The sequence below is a fragment of the Melanotaenia boesemani genome, chromosome 9, assembly GCF_017639745.1.
Source record: "Melanotaenia boesemani isolate fMelBoe1 chromosome 9, fMelBoe1.pri, whole genome shotgun sequence".
Taxonomy (NCBI): domain Eukaryota; kingdom Metazoa; phylum Chordata; class Actinopteri; order Atheriniformes; family Melanotaeniidae; genus Melanotaenia; species Melanotaenia boesemani.
The window spans coordinates 12,248,824-12,275,529 of NC_055690.1; the positions used below are offsets into that span (position 1 = coordinate 12,248,824).

General features: G+C 37.4%; 1 protein-coding gene across 2 annotated transcripts in view; it reads right to left on the minus strand.

The window, feature by feature from the left end:
* tenm4 (teneurin transmembrane protein 4) overlaps window positions 1-26,706 on the minus strand; it is a 156,722-nt gene that overhangs the window by 117,798 nt on the left and 12,218 nt on the right. For both annotated transcript variants that reach the window (XM_041995265.1, XM_041995264.1), the window contains exons 2-3: window positions 6,234-6,520; window positions 5,035-5,307 (exon numbers count right to left, since the gene is read on the minus strand). In XM_041995265.1, the coding sequence (XP_041851199.1) occupies window positions 5,035-5,307; window positions 6,234-6,456 (496 nt within the window). In that variant the 5' untranslated portion in view covers window positions 6,457-6,520. The remainder of the gene's footprint in view (window positions 1-5,034; window positions 5,308-6,233; window positions 6,521-26,706) is intronic.

Sequence of the window (26,706 nt, forward strand, 5' to 3'; positions counted from 1 at the left end):
GTTAAACTTTTTCCTGTCCTGTTGGGCTTTTTTTTTTTTTATTATTCATCACGGCATTTCTAGCTGTGAATTTGGGAAAACACTGTATTGTTCTGGTATGTCAAAAATGAATGTAGATGTGTCAGGTTATTCACAGATAACTGATTTTGATTGTCAAGAGAATGCACTGTTTTATATATAAAAAAGGTTAGCTGTCTTTTTTTATCAAGAAAAATAGGTGGTGTTACATAATTAGCTGTACAAATTGGATTCGATTTCGATCAAAGCTGTTAAAATAAGTGACGATACCCAGCCCTAGCCCCTTTAATAAAAACATAATTAGGATTATAATATACTATTTCCCCAATACACCTACTTAAATGTTAGTTATTATTGTTTTAGATCTACTGCTATTAGTAGCCAAATTCAAGTCTAAGATCTGAATAAGTAGTAATTGCTTGTAAAGTTGTTTTTTTCCTCACTAGACATAACTATTATTTAAGCATTTGTTCAACCCGATTCCAACAGACTAAAAATATTTTTAATTATTAAAAAAAAAAGAAATACAATAGTACACAAATGCAGAATTATGGTGGATCCACATAAACATACTGACCACACTTCATCTGCCAACTCAACAACAATACATCTTGCTCTTAGTCCAGTTTAACACAAGCTTACATCAGCACATCAGTCACCATGTGCTGTAAAAGTAAAAATGCTGATTGATTACTGGAGTTTTATCATGCACAACAAAACAGAGGTGGACAAAGAAACCTGATCTTCAGCCTCAAGCTTTCTCGGGTAATTCAAATTAAAGAGTGCTGTTGTAATAAAGACATGGGTGAGGTTTATTCCTGGAAAATTAACACGGAAAATTCCCTGTATTGTTTTGTTTAGTTGGTGTGTGTGTGTGTGTGTGTGTGTATGTGTGTGTGTGTGTGTGTGAAGTATGTATGCTCATCAGTATGTTTTAACTAATAAACCTCCAAGCCATTATTTGTATTTTTGACCCACTTGCTTTGTTTTTTTTTTTGTTTTTTTTCATGAAAGAATGCATGTAGAACCTCAACCCTTTTAAGCACAGGTATCAGATTATGAGGCTAAAATGATGGAAAAATGTACCAATAGATATAGCACCATAAAAGCCATCAGAAAAAGCAAAACATAATTTATTACTAACAGTATTCTGTAGAAATAACAAACAGATGAACAATGACTAAGCCTTTTCTCACCTGCATATCATTCTCTCAAGTCTTGGCTTTCAAGAGATAAAATATTGCCACTGAAACAAACACAGAAACTATTAACATATTTACACTTTTTCCTCCAGGCGCGTTTTGTTATTTATAGTTATTACTATTATTATTATTAGGGCTGCACGGTGGTGTGGTGGTTAGCACCGCAGCCTCACAGCAAGAAGGTCGCCGGTGCAAGCCTTGGCTGGGGGGAGGTTCGAACCTGGGGGGTGGTGGCCTTTCTGTGTGGGTTCTTCCTGTGCATGCGTGGGTTCTCTCCGGGTTCTCCGGCTTCCTCCCACCGTCCAAAGACATGCATGATAGGTTAATTGGTTATTCTAAATTCTCCCTAGGAGAGAGTGTGTGTGTGAATGGTTGTTTGTCTCTCTGTGTTGGCCCTGCGACAGACTGGTGACCTGTCCATGGTGTACCCTGCCTCTCACCTGTTAAAATGCTGGGATAGGCCCCAGCTCACCCGGGACCCGTAATGGAATAAGCAGTCAAGATAATGAATGAATGAATTATTATTATTATTGTTCTTATTATTATATATGTTATTTTTTTATGCTACTATTTACCTACTATCCTCCTAAATATGCTATCCTAAATAAAATAATGTTTTTTAATGGATAACTCATTGTGGATTTACCATTAGAGTATTTAAATAAACACTACATTTTGCAGCTGGATTGTAAACTTGTAAACTTGAACAGCACATAAATGCCTAAAAAACCTCTGTAGAGTAGGCTATCGATCACAATTTACCCCATAGAGTTATACACTACCGTTCATGAGAAACTGTTGACAATATAAGCAACAGCGTTTGGGGGCACCAGTGTTCTGTGTTTACTGAAATGTTGCATGGGATTTAAATGGTACCAAAACAAGACTATGCCACACCAATTGTAAGTTGCAGAAATCCTTAAGATATCTATGAGGCTTTTTGAATCAGTCTCAAGAGTTTATTGTGTGATTTTAAATCATAGATGGAGCTGTCACGCAATACTTGCCAACCTGCTTAGTGTGTACACTCAAGCTCAAGCAGGAAAGCAATCTGTTGTGACAGTTGCAAAACTGACGTCTGCCATCAAGGCTGCTACTTCTGTGTTACTGGCAACATAATACTTTACCAAGTCAAACTTTTAATCATTTTCATCTTTAGCAGTTCACTTCCAGGTGGCATTAATAATATAGTGTTCCAAAATTAAATATATTGTCATGATTTACATAAATCTACCACACAATCCACAATGATGGCAATTAAATTGAAATAGAACGAACTGAAATATCAGTATTTGCTTGTGTTTTTGCTGGAAATCAGGATACAGCTGAGAGGCTGTGGAGGACATTAATACAACAGCAACATTTCTGTTTCAATCAACACCTTTCTAAGGAAAAGCCGGCAATGATCATCACTCAGCTGAACTGACCTCCTGTGTGCAAGCACACACCAATACAGTGCCGGTACACATCTGTTTTACTTGAATAATGGGAAAAGCAGTAATTTAATGGGCACATCGTTTTCATGCTGATAAGACAAAACAGCTGTGTGAAAAGGGCTGAATATTACTACCATACTAGCAAACAATAATCATGTATTTAAAAAAAAGAACATGTTACATAAAATAGCTCTGCTCTTGATCTAATAATGTATTGGGATATATAGCATCACTAGATCACATTTACAGTATAATCAAGGCTTGGCTGTGTGCACACAGTATATAGCTTAAATCAGTACACAACTAACCGCCCATAGGAAATAATTGCATTTTGGCCTAGGAAAAATACAAACAGTCACACAACCATCGTTTTATCTAGAGCTGAGTATGCCATAGCTCCATTATTTTTCTCCACAGGTTATGGAACACATGAATAACAATTTACCAACAGGCTTTGTGGTTATCTTCTCTCCCTGTTCTCATGGTTACAGAAATGTAATAGTCAAGGCACAGCAGTGGGGCAAAGTTGGGATTAGAGCACACATCTGGATAAGCTGTTATTGGGTAAAAACCAAGAAAAGCAACCCTCTTCCAAACACAGCAGTCTGGCTTGCCTTCTTGCTGTTTAGGCTCAGTTAGATGTGCAATGACTCAGCAGTGGCTGGCTGCTGGTAGTGTCCTCGAGGAGACAGAAACCTCAGGCAGTATGGGAGGGATAAGCACACATAGGTGAACATACTGCATGAATGCCCATATGCATGCCTATGCACTGTTTATGTACATAAATAAGCAAGCACTGGAGCTGGATATAACTTTTTGTTCAGTTATAATTTATGCTAGACCTTAAGCATGTTACAATGTTTATCAGGGTAAAGGTTAATACCATCATCACATCACAACTGGAATGAGTCTTTGTCAAGAACATAAGCAAGGGACTTTTGTTCACATAACAGAAGAGATGGCTTGGAATCAAAGCATTAAGAAAATTGTTCCAAAATTACTGTCGCTTATTTGCATGCATTAAAACTGGGGTCAAGTAAGTCACGTGTGAAGAGGGGGGAACTGCCCATCGGCTTGAATACATTAAAGCTGAGTAAATGGTTTGTTGATTTAAATAGATTAAAGCACACACAAGCAGGCCTGCTCGATGGATTTTAATTAACTTGCCATATATAAATTGTATGTTATCTGGCATTACTGAATAAAATGCTGAATACAAGTGCTCTTTCTGCTTGGGTGGGTGGAATAAAAAGCTACTTAGAATCTCAATTGGGTCTCAGAGATGCATGATGCTGCAACTACCGGTGCTCCTAATTCATTCTAACATACCGATCTCTACACAGCAATGCAAGGAGATTCTCTTTATGTACAATACATTCAAATTTTTGTTCATGGGCATCTCAGATGATCATGCAGAAGGATGCCACGCACTCCCATTGAGTCATTTGACCAAATGGATTCCACATTCAATAGTCATTTCTGTCTGTCAGTTATAATAAGAAGCAAATACATAATGTGACACACTCTGAAATGCAAAGCTATTCAAGAGGTTCTCTGCAAGGCTGTGCAGGGCAATAAGAGATTTAGCCACTAGGTCCTTGATGAATTTCTCTATCTATGAAGTACCATGGAAACAATATCATAAATCTGCCATGTAATATGCATTATTTAGATCAGTGTTTATTTTTTAATTGTGCAAAATAGTTCTTTCATGTTTAGCACATTGAACCTGCATGTCAAGAATTATTAAAACAATCGAGTACAACAAAATCTGATGTAAACAAATACAGAGAGTGGTATACATTGTGAACATAAACAATCGTAAGTGTGGAAAAACACACACAAGGCCCTTCATGCTTTAAGGGTTAAAAAGAAACACCAAGCCTTAAACATACATATGGTTTCCCAACTGGAACGTGCCAGACCCCTTTTTGATCAAAGTCTAGTAACATGTAGTGATTCACACAGAGCAACACAAAGATAATAAAAAAAAGAACAAAAATAACGTAACCCAGAAGTAATTTCAGACAGAATGTTTTCTGTGCAAAAGTGATGATTTTCTTTTCTTAAAGAAGTAGTGTACTTCATCATAAAATGGCACAAATAGAGAATATACAGCTCAGATTCTGAATAAATGCTCTCCAGCAGAGAATTCTCAGAAATAGAGCAAATTCTATTAGTATTATCAGAATTATACAGGTTTGTAATCTACCCTGTATATTTTTCTTGCAAGACCAAACAAGTGTTTCTACATTAGTGTGAATGAACATACTTAATAAATAAACACACATTTATTCTATTTTAATGCCAGAATCACATCTTAATGGGAAAAGAAGCTTTATAAGGACAGACAGAGAGCAAAGAGAGAAGTGTCCTACCGTTTTCTGTGTTCTCATGTTCCGTGTCAGTTAGAGTTAGATTAGAGTTGGCCCTGCTGGAGAGGCACGAGCTGCGGCCTGACTTGGTGTTGGAGCGGCCCCATAATCTGACGGCATGCTCTGGCGACATGATGCCGTCTGTCTCCGTGTCTGCATCGGAGCCCACACTGACGGAGTAGTCGCGGTGTGGCAGCCCAATGTCAGTCCTGTATGTGGCAACGTGTGATGGGAGGGCTTCTCCAAAGCCAAGGTCTCGAAGGGAAAAGTCTGCTCCTACAGAAAGCCAATAAATACAGAACTCTGGTAATTAAAACTACAACTAATTGCATTGCTTAACCTAATGAACTGTTCTCATTACAGAGAAAAATGACAGCCATTTACTGGTTTTGAGTCATGTAGATGTAATTTAAGTTACAGTTTTAGTCATTGTTTACAGAGTTAACTGAGAAGGCATGTACATTCAGTATTACTACTTTTAGTATTTCATTTCTTTCTTAAATTACTTCATCTTTAAAGCTGCTTTCATAGAATTCATCTTTAGGCCTCCTTGTCTGATCTTTAACATTTTTTACTGGCAGTAAAAAGTAAGAAGTAAAGAGTTGCTATAGTTGAGATTTCTTTAATTCAACTGAAACTGAAATAAAAACACTGAAGGAATTGCATTGTTTGAACAGTCAATATATTTATAATAAAAACAGAACTTGAAACATTTTTAATAATTTGAAGTCATTCTGTTTCTGTTTCTTTCTGTTTCTGTTTCTGTTTCTGTTTTAAAAAAATCTACACTAATTTGTTGATAATCAGTGTCCTTTACTGACTCCTCAGTAACAACAATCATGCATCTACTAAACCAGGCTGTGATGTGTTTGTTAACTAATAACATGATTTTACAGTCTATGTCAGGGGTGTCCACCGCCGGTCCTCGAAGGCCACGATCCAGCAGGTTTTCGATGTGCCGCTGCTCCAAAACCACCTGACTCAAATGAATGAGTCATTGTGCAAAACTTAATAGGCTGTAGGATCCATTTCATTTGAGTCAGGTGTGTTGAAACAACAAACACTGAAAACCTGCAGGACAGCGGCCCTCGAGGACCAACTTTGGACACCCCTGGTCTATGTATTTATAGATTAAAATATAAATAAAGTTTGTACTCTCAACAAATGACAAATTGGCAGCTTATCCCTTAAATTGGTCTAACCTTGCCTGCTGAATTCATCCACTTCATGGTGAACCATTTCCTTGACACGGTTCCCGTAACCCATCCTTGAGTCGTGGTCAAAGGCTTTGAGGGTTTCACTGGAGCTGTAGGACTTCGTGTTGGGTTTGCCATCTTCACTGTCTGCTGAGGAGCTGGTATAACGCCGCTCTGTGTCCTGCCGGGCAGTGAGTGAGCGGTAGGGTCTACGTTCCTTCACTTCCATGGCTGCCTCCACGCTACTTTCAGGATCAAATGTGGGTTTTTCTTCCTGTTCAGTTTGAGTGATTCTGTAGAAACAGAATGGCAAAAAAATATACTTACTCAAGATACTTATGAAGGAACATGCAGTTTTCATTTTAGATTCTAAAATGAAGGAAATGCAGATTAATACTTCACTGCAACAAGCTTCTGTTTCAGGAGGAAATATTCTAGGTCAAGTTAAGATACATATTATTGAGCTAAACAAAAAATCTGTTTAAATCTACCCCCACTCCCCCACACTGCCCATCAACACACATACACACACACACTTAACCGAGGCAATGCTGAAACGCATAAAATGCAAATGCATGCTCCCTTCCAGTGTATGCATGGCTCAGCACACACAAGGAATCACCAGGATTAAATCTAATAAAATATGGCACCTATAAAGTTTACGGCATCAGTCTCCCACAAATATTCTATTTTATGTGCAATACAGAAAAGCTGGGTATCCGGCCTGTGTAAAAGTGGCAGGTGTCCTTCCATGAATTGTGTTGTTTATAAGTTACAAATCATCACTTGCTGAAAAGTGAGGTGACAAACACATCTAGGCCTACTCTGAACCAGTAGTGGTGATTAAAATCTGCATTGTAAAACCACAACTGCCAAACAGCACACTGAGGATAAAATCAATACGGAGAGGGACTTTTAGTATTCAGCTATGCACCACATATTCTTACTTGCCTTCAAGGACAAAATATTGAAGAGAATAGAGAAAAAAAAAAGATTTTGCTGTGTCAGTTAAACATGTGGGAAATCAATAGGTAATTGTACAGTAGGTAACTGATGATGCTTTGTAAACAGCTCATTTAAAGTGACCATGTGTTTTAAGACATTAAGTTGGATTAACTAATGTCAATGTGCAAGTGAACTGTCTTAAAGGTCTAGTCACTGTTTACTTTAAAGCTCAACAACTCAGCAGCAAATGAGATCAAAGCCACTTTAAATATCTCCCTGCCTCTTTCAAATGCAGTGCTTTGAAAATAAAAATCCATAATTACGTATCACAAGCTTAAAACCTCCTCATACACGCCACAGGATTCTGCTTCTATACTACTTGCCCCATTTGAGCAAAATAGGAAGCAACTCACTGGATAAAAGAACACAGCTCTTTGAAAGAGATAAAAACTAATCCACGCAAATCTGAGAGTTTTTGAAGACAATATGCTGTGTTGTTCAGACACGGATTTTTCCACAAGATAAGCTCTTTATGAATACTGTATGAGATTTGTGCTGGACAGAACCGTAAACAATAATCTTTAGTGAACTATATTTGCCCCCACCCTGAAAAAAAAAAAGAAGCTTTATTTGAGACATCATTGTTGGGTCCGGGGGTCTCTTTTTGTATGTATTGACAGCTGAAAAGATCCTGGTGATTAATGACTTGAGGCCACATGAGGTGGAAGGGGAGGAGGGTGAATGCACCCACTCTGTAGCCACAAGAGCACTTCAGCTGCTCCCAAGATTTCAAATGCAGCTTGTATGAGTTGCTAATTTTTACCTTTAATTCAAGATCCTTGATGCTATGCAAATGTGAGAGCATGCACAACAAGCAGCTTTGCAAAGTTTCAAGAATGTTCTGTAAAGTGCATTGTTTTTGTTTCTAAAGAGACCAGGCTCAGTACTTTGCCCATCTCTCTTCAGCAGAACCTTCCTCCTCATTGTTAATCAGCTCGTAGGCAATGAGATGTACTTTTGAGACCATGGGAAACCTAGCAAAGTTTTTAAAGCAGCAGCATACCATGCACAGGGACTGATAATATTGGATGCAATTGTTCGCCTGTCCTGGGTTCATATGCATCCTTTTTACAACACACTATAAAATGTAATGCCAGCATTGTACTTATTTAATGCACAGGTACATCAAGATGATAGATAAATAAACACAAAAAACTAACAAGCAAAAAAAAAAAAAAAAGAAAAGAAAGAAATAAAATAAAATGATAAAAGATAATATGGGGCTTTTTTTATGTTTTTCCATCTACAGATAAGAATTGGGAGACTGTGAGAAGTGCTCTGAAGTAATGGAAGAGAAGGTTAATAAGGGAACGCTTACAAAGACTTAGTTATTTACAAAGACCAGTGAAAAATAACTGTCATGGATTGAAATCTATGAAGTAAAGATAAGAATCATGCTTTATTTCAAACACAAAGTTCTCCTAAAGCCTGAGCTGCAAAGCTTGAGTGGTGCCAAAAAGGAAACGAACTGCTTATCTTTGAAATGATCCAAAAATCAATTGAGGTCTCTCTGGATAGACAAAAGAAATGATGGATGGTCTGTTTTCCTCTTTAAAGCAATTGCAGACTCCACCTTGTGTAATTTCATTATCTACAACAGGATAGATTCTGGTTTGTCTGTGGATGTAAAGCAAATATATAGCAGCTGTGAGCACTGCTGTAATATGCTTCTACAAAGAAAGTGTTGCAAGGACATTGAACAATGGAAGTCATCAGATACAGTGGTGCATAAAATCATTGATGAAATGCATATGTGGAGGAAGTGACTGCAGACTCAAACGTTCTGAATAATGGGTCACCCGAGGCATTTCTGACCCATTCTAAAGGTTTCTACAGTGCATCCAAGATCACAATCAGCCATTACACACTGTGAATAGGTCATCCCAAATAAAAGCAGGACTATTTCAATGAAATTACAAAAAGGTTCAAATCGATAGTTTGAAACTATGGGGAGGTGAAAGTATGGTGCATAAAGAACAGCAAACATTCAAGTTGCTACAAACAAAGTTCTGCAGGTACAAAATCTATCTGGTATGATGGTTACCTTTTCATTTCAATAGCATGATTAAAGATCTAAAATAAAATAAAATAAACACTATAAAATACTAAACAGAGGACCGATCTGCAGCACTAAAAACTTAAAAGTTTACTTCTAGTCAATAACTAGATACCTTTTTTAAGTTCTTTTTAATGAAACCTGCAGTATTTCATGTTTCCCCAACTTTTTTCTATCTTTTTTTTTTTCGTATAATAGCTTCATCATTCGTTTAAGGTTTAGTCAATTAGACGCTTTTCCTTCACTTTTCCTCATGCCTTCATTCACAGAGCAATGAAAGAGTTATGACGTTCCCAATAGTTTTCATCTGTGCAACACTGAACAGAACATTGAGTAAGGTATATCACTAAACCCTCATTTATCGTTATATATCGTTAGAGCTCAGAAACAGAGCCTGAGTAAGAACCAATTATGTATGTATTGATTTGCCAAATTACTAGCTTTGGCACCAAAAATCCAGTGCAGAATGTGGGCACTAATTCTTTCCTGGGACAGCACAAAGAACTGCTCACATTGAGGGTTGATTTCAGGGTCATGGAGACCAATCACACAGGATACAATGCTGTGACTCCCATGTTTAAAAGTCTAGAGACAGCTTAGCCTTTAGTTGGCTTCATTTAGGAGAGAACAATAAAACCGAACCGCAACATGGATGTAACCTTGCAGCTGCAGTCTTAGAACACGAGCTTCGCGTTCATTTTCCCTGGTTAATATTTTCCATCAGCATTTACAATTAATGTTTGCGGCTGAATTATTGCAGCAAAGTGTGCAAACACTGCCAGGAGGTTTAATATAGTTAGCTGGTATTTTTTGATTTGGTTTGAAATGGTGTGTATAAATGCTGTCTGTATTGCTGTTCATGAATCTTCTGGAAATAACAAAACAACTGATTAAAGTTAGCTAAAGTTTGCTAGTTTGTTCAAAAGTTTTGGTTAATCTCAGTCCAGGCTATCATTTCCATGCTTTTTACTCTCAAGACAGTTAAGTTAGACATATAATTGCCTTTGTCACTATAGATCTTTTCATGCATCCAGTTTACCAGTGGCATTTATGTCATGCACACTGAGATGGTTTATAAAAGCAAACCCAGAATGTAGCATTAAGTGCTGCAAAATTTTATATAAACCAAAATTTTTCTTTTTCTTTTAATTAATTTACCAATCAAAAGGCATGCCAACTGCTCTCACGAGTCCAAACAAGACATATAAAAACTTCTTGTGTGTCTGATCATGTAAGACGCATTTCATTCATGTGCTCCTGTCACTGTGCAGTCGTTCGGTGCATATGTGGCTGTGCTCAAGACCTTTTTTTTCTCAAGTCATTAAATTATTTATGGATAATCCCCTGCTAAAAACCAGCAAAAAAAAAAAAAGTCACCTTTGTTTCATAAGACAAGACATCTGTCAAAGCAATCTACAACACACCACCTGCAGTGTGAACAGAGGAAGCTCCCATTAAATAACCTGTTGAGGTTTTTGCAGGGCAACTGTGACCATTGCTTCAGTGTCAGGAGTTAAATATGGGATCTAAATAGGCGGGAGGCATTTGTGGTACAATATAAATGCAAATGGCTCTGCACAATCCATCAAACAATTAGCAGTGTGCTGAGAATTGCCATTCAGTGCTGGTGCTGCATATAAATCTGGTCTTCACTCTCTGAACAATCCTTGTTTTCCATTACAGCTGCTCTTTACATGTTAAAGATTTTTCCATGCAGAACCCAGGAATAAATGCTAATATTCTCTAGCAACACTGAAAACAGACACAGTGAGATACATGTCTGCCAAATCCCTCTGAGTGCAATCTAAGGTGATTACTGGCTACTTGTCTGTGAAATAATCTAATTACTCATAAATGATGGCATTTTTACACAAATGATAGCTAATATACCACTACAGACTATAGCCTTTCAGTTAAGGGAGACTCCACTGAGATAGACAGAGAGACATACAGTATGTTCACACCATTTAATTAAAGACCACAAAATCACAATAAATAAAAAGAAAAAAAATATTTCCGGAGAGATTTTGGAAGTTATCATGTCAAACACCTTTGGCTATTACCTTTCTTATTAAAATTTGCATAGTCAAAAGGTCAAGGATTAATATGAGTAAACAATACTACAGAAAAACATCTACAGAGACAGGCAGCATCGAGAGCAGCTTGGAGAAAATTTGGGCAGATATCAAGAACATTGTCTACATGATCCATTGAGAGCAAGGAACGCTCCACACAGGCACCACTTACTTCTTTTCTGAAAGATTTTCACATGCCTCATTCTATAAAGAAAAGCCTTCTCAGTCAACAGAAAGGTGTGTTTTCAATAGAGGAAAAAAAAAAAGACTTGGGTAGACGTGGTGGGGGGGCTGAATGGCTTGCCAGACAGATCTGAATTTGGTAGCACTAATGCAAGCTGAGAAGAGGAGGGGGCATCGCGGTGGCGGGGTATCTCAGCAGCCTCTTTCCAGGATCAAAAGAGAGCCCCACCAGTGCATTAAACAAAATGCGTAAAAGCCTCAACATAAACAAAAGTAGCCCAGGCTCACTACTGCAGCATGATCCCTGCTACTAATCACTCTAAGCAATTCAAGGTTTAGTCCTGACAGCAGGAGCAGGCAATGGAAAAGGCTTTTAAACAGGCTGATAAGCAAGAGGAAAAGCTGTCTATTTATTCACGTTATGCAGCATTGAACACAGCTGACCTTGGCAAAATACAGCTCATAAGGATTGATCCAGGGTTACATATAAAGTCACTAAATAGAAATAATTTATATGTACTCATAATGTTCACAGAGCCCTCAAGAATAACAGATAAGAAATAAAGTTCAAACAGCTTTGAAAGAGGACCCCTACTGAGTATGTTGAAGCACTTTGGTGGTGACCTGCCTCTCATTAGTTTGCAACTAATGCTCATTATGCTGCAACGGCTAGACATAAATTTGATTTATAGTTTGGCCTGCAGGAAAACCAAACCTAATACCAGCTAAGCAATAATCAACTTACTGTAAACTTGCAACTGTCAAAGTCACTGTTATTAATATTTGAGGTTTGCAGTTGTAGCCAGAGGAGGGTCGACTGTACGGGGCTGAAACGCTGCAAATAAATGATGCAGTGAACAAACATTTTTTGAGTGCTAGTTCCATGCCTTCCGGACTGGTTCACTGGAATTACAAAAACACATATTCTTGCTGTAAGGAACCCCAGTTCTGACTAATGTTGTAGAGTAGAATGGATATAATAGTGATAAAAAATTACCAGTCACATGTGTTATGTAGCTTAAAAACTACTGATGAAACTGTTGATATTTAACTGCAACAGCTTTCCAATAAAACTATTTGTATTGTTTTTTGTTTTATAATTTTAGTGATGGCAAGTGATGGTTCCCTTATGTTGACTTTCTTCGCAGTTATTTATTTTTTTAATGTGCTTTCTTTGAGACAGCTGATCATTTAGCTTTAACATAATTTTGCACGTTTCTCTAAATTTAACTTCTGGTGAATTAACAAGCTAAAAGCTTTTTGGCTTCTACTTCATCTAAACTTTTCTGAAATGCTTTCAGCTCAAAAAGCAGTCATGCTCCTTTATACCATTTACTTAAAATTTACTTACACTGACTTTCTTTAATCAAGCAAAACAGAACAGCACACATATATTAATTTGTTTTATGTGTTTGTTTGAGTTTGCATTGGCCAAAAGAGAAATCATACAATGCAAAAAAGGATGCAAAGAAGGTGAAATTAATTACATTTATTTCCAAGCACTATATTAATTTTCTATTTAACCTAGAAAAAACAGGCTGCAGAGACTATTAAAATACAACGAATAAACTGTACTATCAATGGAGGAAAAAAAGGCATCTGACTTCTATGCTTGGCATCTTATTCAAATAGTAGCATTAAATGTCTGGAGCTCTGGGAATATAGTATTTACAAAATGAGTCACAGACGTTATCGCACCACAATGACACTAATAACCCTTGGAATCCTAATGCTGGATATGAACATTGTGCATGAATTATATTAAGCTGTACAATATAGTTATGTTAGTTTATATACAAGTAATGCTGTTAAAATAGACAGCGAAGTAGAATGAAAAGCTAAAAGGTTAGACCAAGCAAACAGATAATCCAAAGATCATCTCAAATAAGTCATGCCAGATTTTGGTGGACTCATAGATACTGAATTTATGCCAAAGTTTTCTCCAGTGATCACTTTTGTTTAGATTTTACATTTCTGTCCAACATGCAAATAACCCAGTAAAGCTCTTCCACTTCCATGTTCCAGAAAGAACTGACAGCACTTCATGTCTCTATACAAAGTACACAACATAGTCACATGAAGCCCAAAACTATTGCTTAAAATCTTTCAGTTCGGGGCCATGCACTAATAATCTGTTTATCTAGTTTGTCTTTTTTTCCTTCTTCAATGATAGTAAATCAGGAAATGGCCACCACATTGCTTTCAAGGAGCAGCCTTGAGAGAAAGAACTCCCTGCAAAGAGAGATAGAGCTCTTGTACTGCTGGATACCAATTACAATCCTCTCACAATAGGGGTCCAGAGATTTCCAAATGATAACTCATGTAGACCGAGAGTATGGAAGTGCACTGCAAAGATCAGAGACCTAAACCCATTTGACACTGGAAAAAAAAAAGAAAATACACTAACACCCACTTTTGTGCCTTTTGTCCAAGATAAAGGGTAAAATCAGCATTATGCAGCCTGACCATCAGTAAAACCTGGATTGAATTTTTCCTGAAACGATTGGGGCCGCGAGAGTGAGTGTTGACCAGAAATAAGTTTTAAAAAGAAATGTTTACTGACTCAGAAGCATCTCAGAAAGAGGCTCTGAACTGACAGGAGCACCAATTTGTGTGTAAAGAGACACAAACTATCCATTCTAGCAGTCTGCATGGTAGCTGGCAGCCCCCTCTCAGTACTGCTGTGTCGACTTGACTCCAACAGCCCAGTCAAAAATAATAAATAACTTATCTCAAAAAGTTGTGCTTATCAGTCGTTGTGGTCCACCACAATATGAGGCATTATCATGTACCATCATTTTTTTTTTTTTTTTTTTGTAGCAGTCCACGGAGTTGTTCTTATGAGTAAGTATGCCACCAGCGTATGGGTTAACCACACTGCCTCTGGCCTGGCACATTCCTGAGTTTTATAAAGCTTACAAATGTTACATAACTACAGAGCAATTGCTGCGTATTAATAAAACCGTTTAGCCACACATCACTAGTTACTCCAAGTGAATTATTCTTTTCCCTTGTAAAATATCCCATCACTTTTACCTTGTTGACAAAACTGAATCAGAAATCTGTAAATAACCTAGAAATGAAAATGAATAATATTGATAATGTGACAGTCCCTCAAGTCAAACTGCTTAAGAAAAACATAGATGCCTGTGACACAAAATAAACCATATGATTGATAAACAGGATATAGACAAGCACAATTATAGATAACATTATTGATTCTTGCCTTCTTGATCAAACTAGTGCTTCCCACTGTTTAGAAGGAAGCACTGTATATGATATAAAGCATCAATCAATCACATAAATTGGGGTAATTAGGTTTTCTCACAGCAGCAATAATATAGATCTTTGATGCACTTTGCAAAATGAATCAGCAACCATGCCAGGCTCTAGAAGATATATGAACATGAGAACCATGTGATAGCCTTATGCACAACGAGCAGCAAACACAACAGTGTTGAAACAATAAAACCAGCGGATGTTCAATATCAACAGTAAAAAATCAGCTCACACAGCAGAGCTAGAAGAAGGATTCCTATATGGTAATGGTCTTACTCTAAGTGCTCAACGCAGTCATCTCGGCAAATCCTGCTTTGACAACCACACACCTCCCACATCTCCCATCTCGGCAGCCACTGGGTGTGGCTAATCACTCTGAAGCTTCATCACCCACCGGATGACAGCTCTAGCTATAAAGATGCAATGTTTAGAAAAGGCGTGACTGCTGCAGTGGCCTGCTGTAAACACAATGGGCCTGTTTTCTTTTAAGTGAAAACAACACATCACAACATTACATTAAAACTGAAATACACCCCCTCTCTAATCACAATGACAGAAAAACTAAATCTCTGTAGCCATCTTTGCAGCTCAGAAGAGAGTCCTAAAAGGATTTTCCCCAGGGCACTAAGAGTTGATGTGCACTGATTTGCCCCAAACTGATTATGACATAAAATGTCTGACAAGTAGCTTGGCAGTCCTGTGTTGACCTGCACAATCCTTCTGCCCCCAAAGGCACCAGAGGTCTGCACTTTCTGATCCCAGAGGCTAAACATTAGACAGTGCTGAGGCTTGCAGAAACGGTTATGCACAAACTCTTTTGCATTTTGTTTTTTTGTCTTTTTTTTGGCATTCTACTACAAGTCTTTAAGATAGCAATTACTCTCATATAAAAAATATATGTAATAAGTTGCTTTATAACACACAACAAAATTAAATCATGGTGGTGTTTTGGTTTCTTTTCGTTACCCATTTTCACACATAAGAAGGGAATGACCTTTCATCCATCAGAGCAGGGCACTGCATCCTCCTATATAAATTTAATTCTCCTCGTAAATTAAGATTGATCACCTGCTCTCGGCCACAATCAGAATCCATGATCTAATCAGAACTTGGCCTAGACAGAAAAGGATACTTCCATAAATAAAAACCATATGAGCGCTAGCAAGTGCTTATAACACAGAGGCTAAATTTGATCATCCCCTTCCTCTCCACAGGTGTGCTTTTAAGCCTTCTACCTTCAAAGACTGCCTGTCTGATATAATGCTCACTACATGTATCCTCACTGTTGTTTTTCTACACTGAGGGCTTTACATCATACTTGCATCAGCGGATGTGAGCACCACATGCAAGAGTCACTGCTAAGCAGGTAATGCCCATGGAAGCCTAGCTGGGGTGATCCCAGAGAGACAGAATCTGTCAGAGGCGCCTTGCCCGGCGACACCCAGGGTAATAAATTACCCAGAATTAACACATCATCCTGCGCTCCACACAGCAGCCACACTCCACTCATGCCATGCAGCTTAATGGATCTATTAACCAAATGGAGAAAGGGGTACACTGCTCTCATAGTGGTGCAAACAACAAACTGTAGGCTGGAAGAAATATAAATTTCTATTTGATTTAAGTCATTGGAAAAATACTAAAATGTTATTAGACAGGTTACCAAGTCAGACTTATTCATTATTTATTATGAAAATATTTAGATTTATGGAGATTTGTGCTCACTGACTTGCATGATTTAACATATCACATAAAAGACAAGAAGCTTAGAAGCAACCTGTTACACTCCCTTTAACACCTGTTTGGAAAGACTTCTGACATGTTTCTTCATGGCCATTAAAAGCATACTCCCCTGTTGATGTCTGCCACTGATAGCAGGGGTTTATTTAATAGAGGATTCAAAATGCTGGTTGTGTTGCTTTTATCTGCCTGGTATCTTTGGCATCCAACCAGCACTGTGACATGCTGATAGGGTGCACACAGCAACATGCAAATTTAAGACCAGTACTCATTCATCAGAAAAGGTGAATACAGATAAGAGAGAGGTTCAGAGTCTTTTTTTTTAAGGACTCGGCTGATATCTGGCACAGGTGACAGACACTGTTCAAATGAAATTTCACATGTTGTGAAAGAATAAATAAAACCGAAATAAAAACTGTGACAATTGTTAATTTAAGCTGCAATTCCCTTTTATTTCTGAGATAAAAGACTTCACCGATGGTCACACTGACTCCCACTCCCACCACCATTTGCATTATTTTATAGAAAAAATATGGTGCTACAATAAAATATTCATCAGTGAGAAATGATCAAACCTAAAAGCATCAAACTAATAAATCTGCCTAATTAAATCTACAGAAAAGTTGTATAAATCTGGAGTTGTTGTGAAGAAAAAAAAGTGATTAATGGCATTTCTTCATATCAATCATTAAGTCAGTCTCCAGTCAGCCAGTTGTTAGCTTCTATTAACACAAACTAAGTTTCTTTCTAAACAGAAGAGATGCCAAAAATGTCAAATGTTGTGGAAAATATTGGTTGAAAAATGCAGGTCTTTCAGCTGTGGGCACATATGATGAATAGAGACAAAATACTCTGTGTGTAACCACGTAACCATGATACAAATGTGCACAATTTTGCATTGTGATCCTATCTTATGTTGCAGTCCACCTGCCGCACCAAGACTTGCCCCGTCCTGTCGCCGCCACCCTTGTCACCGCACTCATTATGTTAGTAATAGAGGTGCTGAGAGGCTGTTTTAGAGATGTTGCAAAAGTAAGGTGAAGAACAGCAGCTCAACACATGAAGTTAGACTCAGACCCACAAGGAGGATTATGTGACACTATGGCCTAGAAACTGAGATAATGGGAGGTTTTTTCATCACAGTATGTAAGCGCAGGAACACTGAAAGTATCTCGGCTAATCTTGTTATGAAATACAATTAACTATGCATCTGTTTAGCCATTTCTGTATCACACTGTATTGAAACAGACAGTACATGAGTAAATACAGCTTTATAAATAGTAATTGAGAAACAGATCGTGGTGTTAAAAGATAATGACATATATTGTTACGGCCACTGCTTATTGCTGGCAGCTGCGGCTCATTCTGCCGCTTATTGCCTGATCTGGAGGCCCTGTCTGGAATGGCTGGGGCCGGCACACCTCCGTCCCCGCCCCTCTGATTGGCTTCACTATGATCCAATCAGGCTGCAGCTTGTTAGAGGCTGAGGCTGAAAAGGCTGCAGCCGAAGCCAGTCGAGGGGGGAAGCTGGATTGGCACAGGCTGCTTCCCCTCGCTTAGTCACTATGTGTGCGTGTTGTAGGAATGTGGCTGGTTAGCAAAGGTGGCCTCATTCCGAGTTGTGGTGGATTTTTAGGTAGCAAAGCTTACTGGGTGCTCGCTGTGCTTTGTTATGGGTGATCCGTTTGGTTGCAGACCATTTTGTGTTGTCCTGTGGGAGGACTTAGTCATGGTTCTGTTTAAGTTGGATTCACCGTTTTACACCCAGTTTTGTTTAAGCTTTGGCTACACCTTTAGTTGTTCTGCCACAGTGGGTGCTTTGTGTTTAGTTACAGTGTTGGGCTAGATTAATATTTGGTTTTGGTTGTGACTTCCGTCACTTTAGTTTATGGATCTGCTGCTCTTTTGTTTGGTTTTAGCTTCACCGAGTCTTTGTACAGTCTTTTGGTTTTCACTCTGTGGTTTTTGGTATAGGTTCTGGTATACTTCTTTCAGCAGGTCTGCTAACCCCAACACTCATTCATTTTGTGTACTTTTTTGTTACAGGTTTTCACTCATCGTTCATGGGTTTTAATAAAATGGTTTTATTTTACCTTTACCATCTGTCCCCAGCGTCATCTTTTGTTACGCCCAATCATACCCCTATTTTGGGTCGTAACATTGATTAACTATGTGGTGCCTTTCGTTGCTGTCAGGCAAAAACCTCCTATGTCCAAAATTTGTGATTTTCTTTTTCCTTCATAAATCAGTACTATTAGTCACCCTTTATGTCTGTCTGTAGTTTTACTAATATTTAACCAAAGATATATGATGTAAAACACAATACCAAGTTTGATGCCATTATGTCCATTTTTACAAAAACCAAACAGTTTTATTCTGTTTTTTAAAAATAACAGTTTTTGGACATAAGAGGTTTGCGCCCAACAGCAGCATTATGCAAGTTATCCATGAATATCTGGAAACATGCTAGTCTGGTGATAGCTGTCATGTTTAAATGTCATTTAAAGTGGGAATTAGGGGAAAAATAAATAAATAAATAAAAGTGGCTTTTTGGTTCATGATCCAGAAAGTAACTGTAGTAAAAAATAATGTCAAGAATTGACTAAAGGAATTGTTAGAGGTACAAGCTATTTAGTCTCTTTTGGACTATTTCTTGTAAATATAACATAACATTGCACTCATAATCAAGAAAGACTTTTTACTAAATCTAAAAAGTGTCACAATTATAGACTCCAATTAAGAGCTAATGTTTCTAATCATATCAACATTATTAAAAGAATTATCTGGATGGAAGCGTTCCTGTGGGCATGTCTCTTTAAGTGCTGCCAACCTCAGCAAAACTTGAAGGGAATCAACCGTTGCTGCTACTCAGACCATATCTAATTTGTGGATTGTTAAGTGGCAATGAACTGCCATTAAAAATGACTTTTTTGAATGTGCAATAACTGTGAGGGTAATGTAGCCATGGAGACCAATTTAAAATTTGAGTACCAAGTTCAGGGACACTTCAATTCCCTTTCATAGTACAAACCAATTTTTTACAGTCCCAATCTAATTTCAAGCGCTATCCACAGCTAACCATACTGACAAAAAAAAGGAAAGAAAGAAAAAAACAAACTAAACTACAAACTAAAAAAATATAAAAAAATATTTTTATTATTAATACAGTTTATTTTTAATTAAAGCAATGACGACCTTTCATTCATAGCTGGGAATTTGAAAGTATGAGGACCAAAAGAAATAAAATCTTATGTGCATCAAATGAGAAAAAGGGAGTTTAATTTTATGATAACACTTAAGTATGCATTAACCAAAAAGGTACCCTTTACCAATAATTTAGAGAACAGAAATTTCAGAGAATCTACTCTGTAAAACTTTCCTAATAACACCCTGATGATAAAAAGTAAAGAATTTTACCTTACAATTGTAGAAAAGTGGCGCGTCAAAGTTCAAAAGAGGGACAACCTGAAGTGCACTTATTGTCTTCTGTTTAAGTGGGGTCAAGAAAGGCCATGTTGAGTCATGGGCATGAGGGCTTACCAAGAAAAAAAAAAAAAAAAACAACACCCATTCTAACTCAGAAAATCCTGCAGCATCTCTCCAGCACAAAGACAAGCTTTATCCTGTGCACTTAAGGTGCTCTCCTCCTGAAACCTCTTCTGAGGTGGAACTGCTTAAATTTTAATAGAAAAGCTCAAACTGAAATGAGAACCTAGTAAGAAAACCTCAACTCCAACTATCATTCAGGATCTGATACAGTGTGATAGAGCGTCAGTTACAACACAGAACAGAAAGTTCTAGAGGCAGAGGAAGAAAAGAATAAAAATACTGAACCAATAACACTTAATTGAGGTCAGTGTGATTGAACGCTGCAAGGCTAGGATGGCTTTAACATAGGTTCCAGATGGTAGACTGTTATTTCACTGTGCCCTGCTAATACTGCAGGATTCGCTGCTGGTAACCTGAGTGTCCCCTGGGCCCCCTGACTCCTCCACCACACTGAAATCAGGGCCAAGCTCCTTCCACATGCTTCTCTGCAGGTTTACTCAACTTTGAAAGGGGGTGTGTTTGGCTATAGTAGTGGAGGAGGGGTGTGTGTGTGTGTGTGTATGTGTGTGTGCAGGTGTGGGCTGTGCAGAGAAACAAAGCATGTTAACACCATCCCTGTGTTTAACAAGTTTGGAAACAGGCTGGGGTTTCCTTCAAATCCTCATCGGATGGTGTTTCATACTCTTTGACAGCAGGAGAGACTTGTCTTTCTTTCCTGTGCTGTCTCAGCTAAACAGACAGAAGTGCACTCATTCTGTCATTTAAATGTCTATGCTTCATGTCAATATTTCTCAATGCCAATTCTTTGGAAAGTAAGGAAGAAACACAGATCAGTGATACATCTTTGAACATCTTTTTTTTCCAGGCATGTGCTGTATTTTCTGTGTTGTGTTAAGATCTGAGAGCAGAAGCCACTGGTGAGATTTCCCATAATATTAGTTCTGGGTCTTGCCCAAGTAAAGGCTAGCTTTTTCACTCACTTCTGTTATTTTCTTAAAAAGAAATAAATCAGTTTAACTATATTCTAATTTACATTTAAAATAGGAATGTTTCTCTTTCTCTCATGCAGACTAAGGCTCCAGCACCATGTGGTACACACTAAATAAAAACTATTGAAATGAAGCAGAGAACAGGTGGGTCTTTAATTTGAATTTAAATAAACTTAAGCTTTCTGGGAGTTTTTTCCAGACATGTGGAGCACAGAATAACCCTACATATAAGGTTATTCATTAACACTGAGGAATATACATACATCTGCATCAAAAATATTTCTTGCCTCTTTTCTGCACTTCACATTTTACTCTTCAGATTTGTGAGCTGCTAAACCAGACCCAGGCTTTTCTTGGTGATGGGTTTTGAAAAATAACAGCAGTAAGAATGACATTAAAAAAGTTTTGAGTGTGTGATTTGCGTGATATTTTACTATAAAAACAGATGCATAATCTTGGGGTGGGTTTAGGTTGTATGTAATAGGAGAGGGATTTTGACTCCTGCTTGATAAAGCTACTTCTTTAATAAGAAATAACTCCTACGAAAAGCATCAGACCATGTGATGTTGGCAGAGAGAGGTCAACTTGTTATTTTTCTTCCTCTGTTTGTTTTTGCTCCTTTGTTTAGTTTTCATCTTCATGGTTGAAAAAAAGTTATTTATGGTTTTAATCAACAGTGTGTTTTGCCTGAAATTAGAATGCGTGAAACTAATGAGATTTTTATAACAAGGAAAAATAACCCTGTGTAGACCGCTTTGACTGATGCTGGGTAAAAACTTGTAATAGCATTTTTGTTTTGTTTTTCAGAACAGCTTTGTTATTAATTTGTTTTCTAGTTTAAATTAGTGAAAAACTGTTGTAGACACTGATTGTTTACAACCCACAACACAAGTCCTTGAGCTGATGTTAACAAATAAAACTAAATCACTAAAGTTGGACTTATGAGCTTGGCAGCTGACAACAATAAATAACTCCTGCTATGGGTCCAGCTGTGTATTACAGAACAGCAGTTTTCCTTATTATGATTTCCTTTAAACTCAGCACCTCAGCCATCTCCCCAGCTGTGATCTCATAAGCTCCCTAGGTGTTTCTGTTTCTGCACAAGTGCATACAAAATTAGTTAGATACCTTAAAAGCTCCATATAATATTTTTGTAGGATGACAGTTTTAATACCTTATCCTATCTCACACCCTTTTTCACTTTGCACATTTTATTTGCACATATTTCTGCTGCATAATCTTTAGCACAGCGTCTACAGAATATAGTATCGTTAACAGCTCATCTTAATTGCAAGTTTATGTTCTAGCACCATATGCTCCCTATTGTTTCTGAGAGTCTGACACATTTTAGGACTTACAGATTATAATGACCTTGGCTTTTTGCAGCTGACAACCAATTAAAAACTCATGTTCAACAATTACAAAAATGTATTCACAGAAATTATGGTAAGGTTTTACACTGTTTTCCACTCATCTTAAAAACTGGATTAGGGACCCAATTTAATTGAAAATCAGCTACTCACATACAGGTGTTTGGTTAGTTTTTTTTTTTTTACCTTACTGGCTACTCATTTATTTACCATTATTTTTCTATGTTTAGAGTGGTCCACTAGATGTATAGACTATAATACTTGTTCCTCAAAGTGAAGAATAAAAGAAGAAAAGGGAGGATTTGTGATAGAGTTGCAAGTAGAAAAGTGAAAAGACAGAAAACACTGTGTGGGATTAGTCTCCAGCATGAGCCTCTTATGATTGTCGGAGGACTATCACCTCCACCCAGCTCCTCCTACCTCTTTGTAAGACTATATAAATATTTCACTGGGTACCTGCTTTGTTTTGCACTGTGGACAATATCAGTGTTGACCAATTTATTTTACACAGCTTGCTGTCACATCAAGAGACATTCCCAAAAATTTGACCTATTGGATATACTATTGATCTAAACTAATGCTGTTTGCTACAAAAGTGCAGGACAAAAGCAAGCAAACTATCCTTACAGGACAATCTCAACATGAAGGCTTAACATAACCAGTGTTAGCAGGCTCCTTACCAGAAGCGTATAAAGTTCTGTAACCAGTACCAGGAAATTATGTACAATATACTTTGAAAGACTGTTATTGGCAAAAAATTATGGAAAAGAAAAAAAGGAAAGGAAAGCTAAACTATAAACAATAATAATAAACAATAATATACTTGGGCTTTGGAGGAAAAATGTCACGCTTTTCTCTTCTGAGCGAGGGCTCCTGTCCAAGTGTCAGTATGTGATCTGCTGGCTTTCAGAAAGAGTTGCACAGAGAGCTCTTACACCTGCAGACCATGGTAAAACATTCAAAGGAAACCATTGCATACACAAATTACGTGCATCAAATGTAGTACTGCTTATTGCATGTATAACAAGGTACCATTTGACACCTGTTTTACATTGAAAGTAGAAACCTACTGGCAGTAAAAAAAAAAAACAGAAATGAGGGAATAATTTATTACAAGAATCTGATTCGTAATTACTGCTATTTCGATCATGTGCATATATCAGAGCTGTCGCTACTGATTACCATTATTCAGAGGAAAAATACAAAGTACCTTTTTGTGGGATAACACATATACTGTGCTTCTGGTTGCACAATGATTATGCACAATGTTTGCTCTTGCAGAATTGAAAATTAGCAAAAAACAAAAAGAAAAAAAAAAGAAAGAAAAAAAACAAAATGGAGGAATGCAAATTGAGCCCAAAAAGCAAGAAAGCATTTCCACCAAGTTGTCATTTTATACAACACTGCATCGAACAAAGAGAAGCCGAGCACACAAGGCAGTGTGTGGGTGGCACAGTGGGCAAGAGGGAGAGACAGAGATGTGCCAGAGCTCTTCTTTCCCAGAATTTATTTTTTTTCATATAATCTGAAATTAAAGGACAAAATGTGTAAACAAAGTGATGAGACTGTTTAGTTTCTTTTTAACCACAATATGAACCATAATATGAATACAATTCAGAGAAGCTGCAAACACTAACGTGGCTTTTGTGTACACTTTAATTTGCAATGTGGAATTTAGATTCTTAAATCAGCTCCTTTCAGACCTGGTTGGGGAACAGACCACTCATGTCTGAAGCCTTTGTTCTGTTGGAAAGCCCGGCAACTGGTAAAAACTGAATATGAAATTACTTTAACAAACCATTCAGCATCACATTAAACAACATAGGAGTGAACTGAGATCAAGAGGTTTCATAATACAGTTTCAAACCTATTCTTCCAGAACATTTGCATTGCAGGCATCCCGTGCAAAGCATAACAGCAAGTAAAACACAAAACTAACACAGATTTAAGCTGCACTAATCGATTTTTGAGGGGAAAAATGTTACATAAACATTCATAAAGTGACATCAATAAATTGCACACAGCTCCCTCATTTTCACTCACTGGCCATCTCCGTGTCTGCCTGAGTGTGAGGGGGCTGGGCATTCTTCCCTTTTTTTGCAGAGCCACTTTATGATTTGGACTGATAGGTTGCATGTACTTTTACATAAAAATACTTTTACACTGCTTTAAAGCAGATGCTTCGAACTGGAAAAAGCTGTAAGGGCACTTGGGAAAGTCAGAGTTTGAAGTGCACTGAGCAGCTCTGTTGATCTACAACATAATGCATGGGAGCTGAGGCAGCCCTATTACTTATTGAACAGTGCACTTGCACTATATATCAAAACAACAGTAAAATGCTTGGGCCTGTACATTGTATATGTAAAAATGTAAGTTGGCTGTGAAATTTAAAACATGCTCTCTGATCCTGAATAGATAATATTTTTGTATAAAAGGTCACATGCATATACATAGAAACCATCTCATGGTTTCCAGTGGGAAAGTAATTATTTGCACATGCTAAAAAATATTTAAAATCACTCCTTACTGAACCAAACTGTCTCTTTAATTTTCCAACTGTCAAGGCTGTTCACTGCACTTTATTAATGTACCACCAGAAAGTGTCTGTGCTCTCTATAAAACACTCAGTTAAGTAAATGTTGTACAAGCATTTTGAACTTTTGAAAACTTTATTGTTTAACTAATATATAGTAAACATCAGATACAGGGAAACACATGCACATAAAACAGCCTAATACCCGTTTAAATACCTCCTGCACCACTTTCTGTATGGTCTTACTCAAGCTGGTGAGATTAGACACAGTTTAGAGTCTGCCCACAAAAAAGTACCAAGTACTGTACTGAGTGAACAGCTGGTTATAGCCTTAAATATGATACTTTGAAGAGAGCTGATTATTTCTGTTGCATATGGAATTAAATTGATTGTGTTTTTTCATAATAAAACGACAAAACTGCATCTGTAGCTTAATGCAGTGGAAGCAACAGTAACCACAGAATATTGAACTTAAACTTCTGAGCTAAAAGCTGACATCTAATCTTGTTTTCCTTGCACAGCTTCACTGAAATGTCAGCAAAAACATCCAAATTAAGATTTCTAACAGCAGAATGCAGAGCAGCAAAAATAAGCAACACATTTTCTGTTAAAGAAAAGTGTCTCAACTTTTGACTGCTTGTTGCTTCTCATTAGCAATCACTCTGCATACATACAAGGCACATCAAAACTTGGCAGCTAAAATTTAACATTTAAAAACTTGGCTGACTATAAGCAACTGTAATATCTCTTTTGTTTATTTTAATGTGTGTTTTTTTGTTTTGTTTTGTTTTTCCACACTGCCACCAAATTGCATGCTTCAGTGCCACACTAACTTGAATGTGCACTGAATTCTCACAGCAGGGTGTGACCACACAGATGTGCAACATAATGGTCCCTGTCTGGGAGAAGGGCCAAATCATAAAGGGATCTGTCATGGGGAATGGGTTGGTACATGTTTGGCTGCTACATGTGTGGTCAAATGACTCAGTTTAGACTTCAGCTGAAGGGCACGAAAAACTCTGTTTTTGATATGCTATTTTTCATCTTGCTATTTGCATTTTCAGAAAGTGTGTTTCTTAGAAAACATAATTTTCATGAGCAGTCGACAATCTTTTTAGATAGCTGAGGACATAATGCAGTGCATCATGGTTGCTTTGTGCCAAACACTGTTCAGCTTTGTGAATATCCATCATTAGAAGGAGAGGAAAATGAACTATGGCTTTGTATTTTGAAACCACAGCTGCACCTGTACATACACTGTGTACATAATCAGCAAGAAGTTTACTGTAAACACTATGAAAAATATCCCATCTCGACAAGGAAGGAGTACATCTGAGAATGTGGCATGTTTTGCTGACACAAAAGCATTCCTTTACACCTTAAGCAGTAGAAGTGTCCTTAAATTGTAATTTGGAGTTATTCATCTAGATAGCTTCATCTTAGCTCAACTTGCTATGTATTTAGCTGTTAGGGGTCTTTATCATCCACAAAAGGACTAAAATCAAAATGTCCTGGTCTACCTTGATAATTGCTTATATGACAAATCTATAGTACAATGGATGCTTTTATGACACATACCTCATTTTAGAAATGCTTCCATATCCAGCAATCTAGTTTTCTGAACAAGAATACTGTGCTAAATAAAGAATCCTAAATAGACTTTTGTGGTATGAATATTAATAAAACCAGCACCCAGGCAT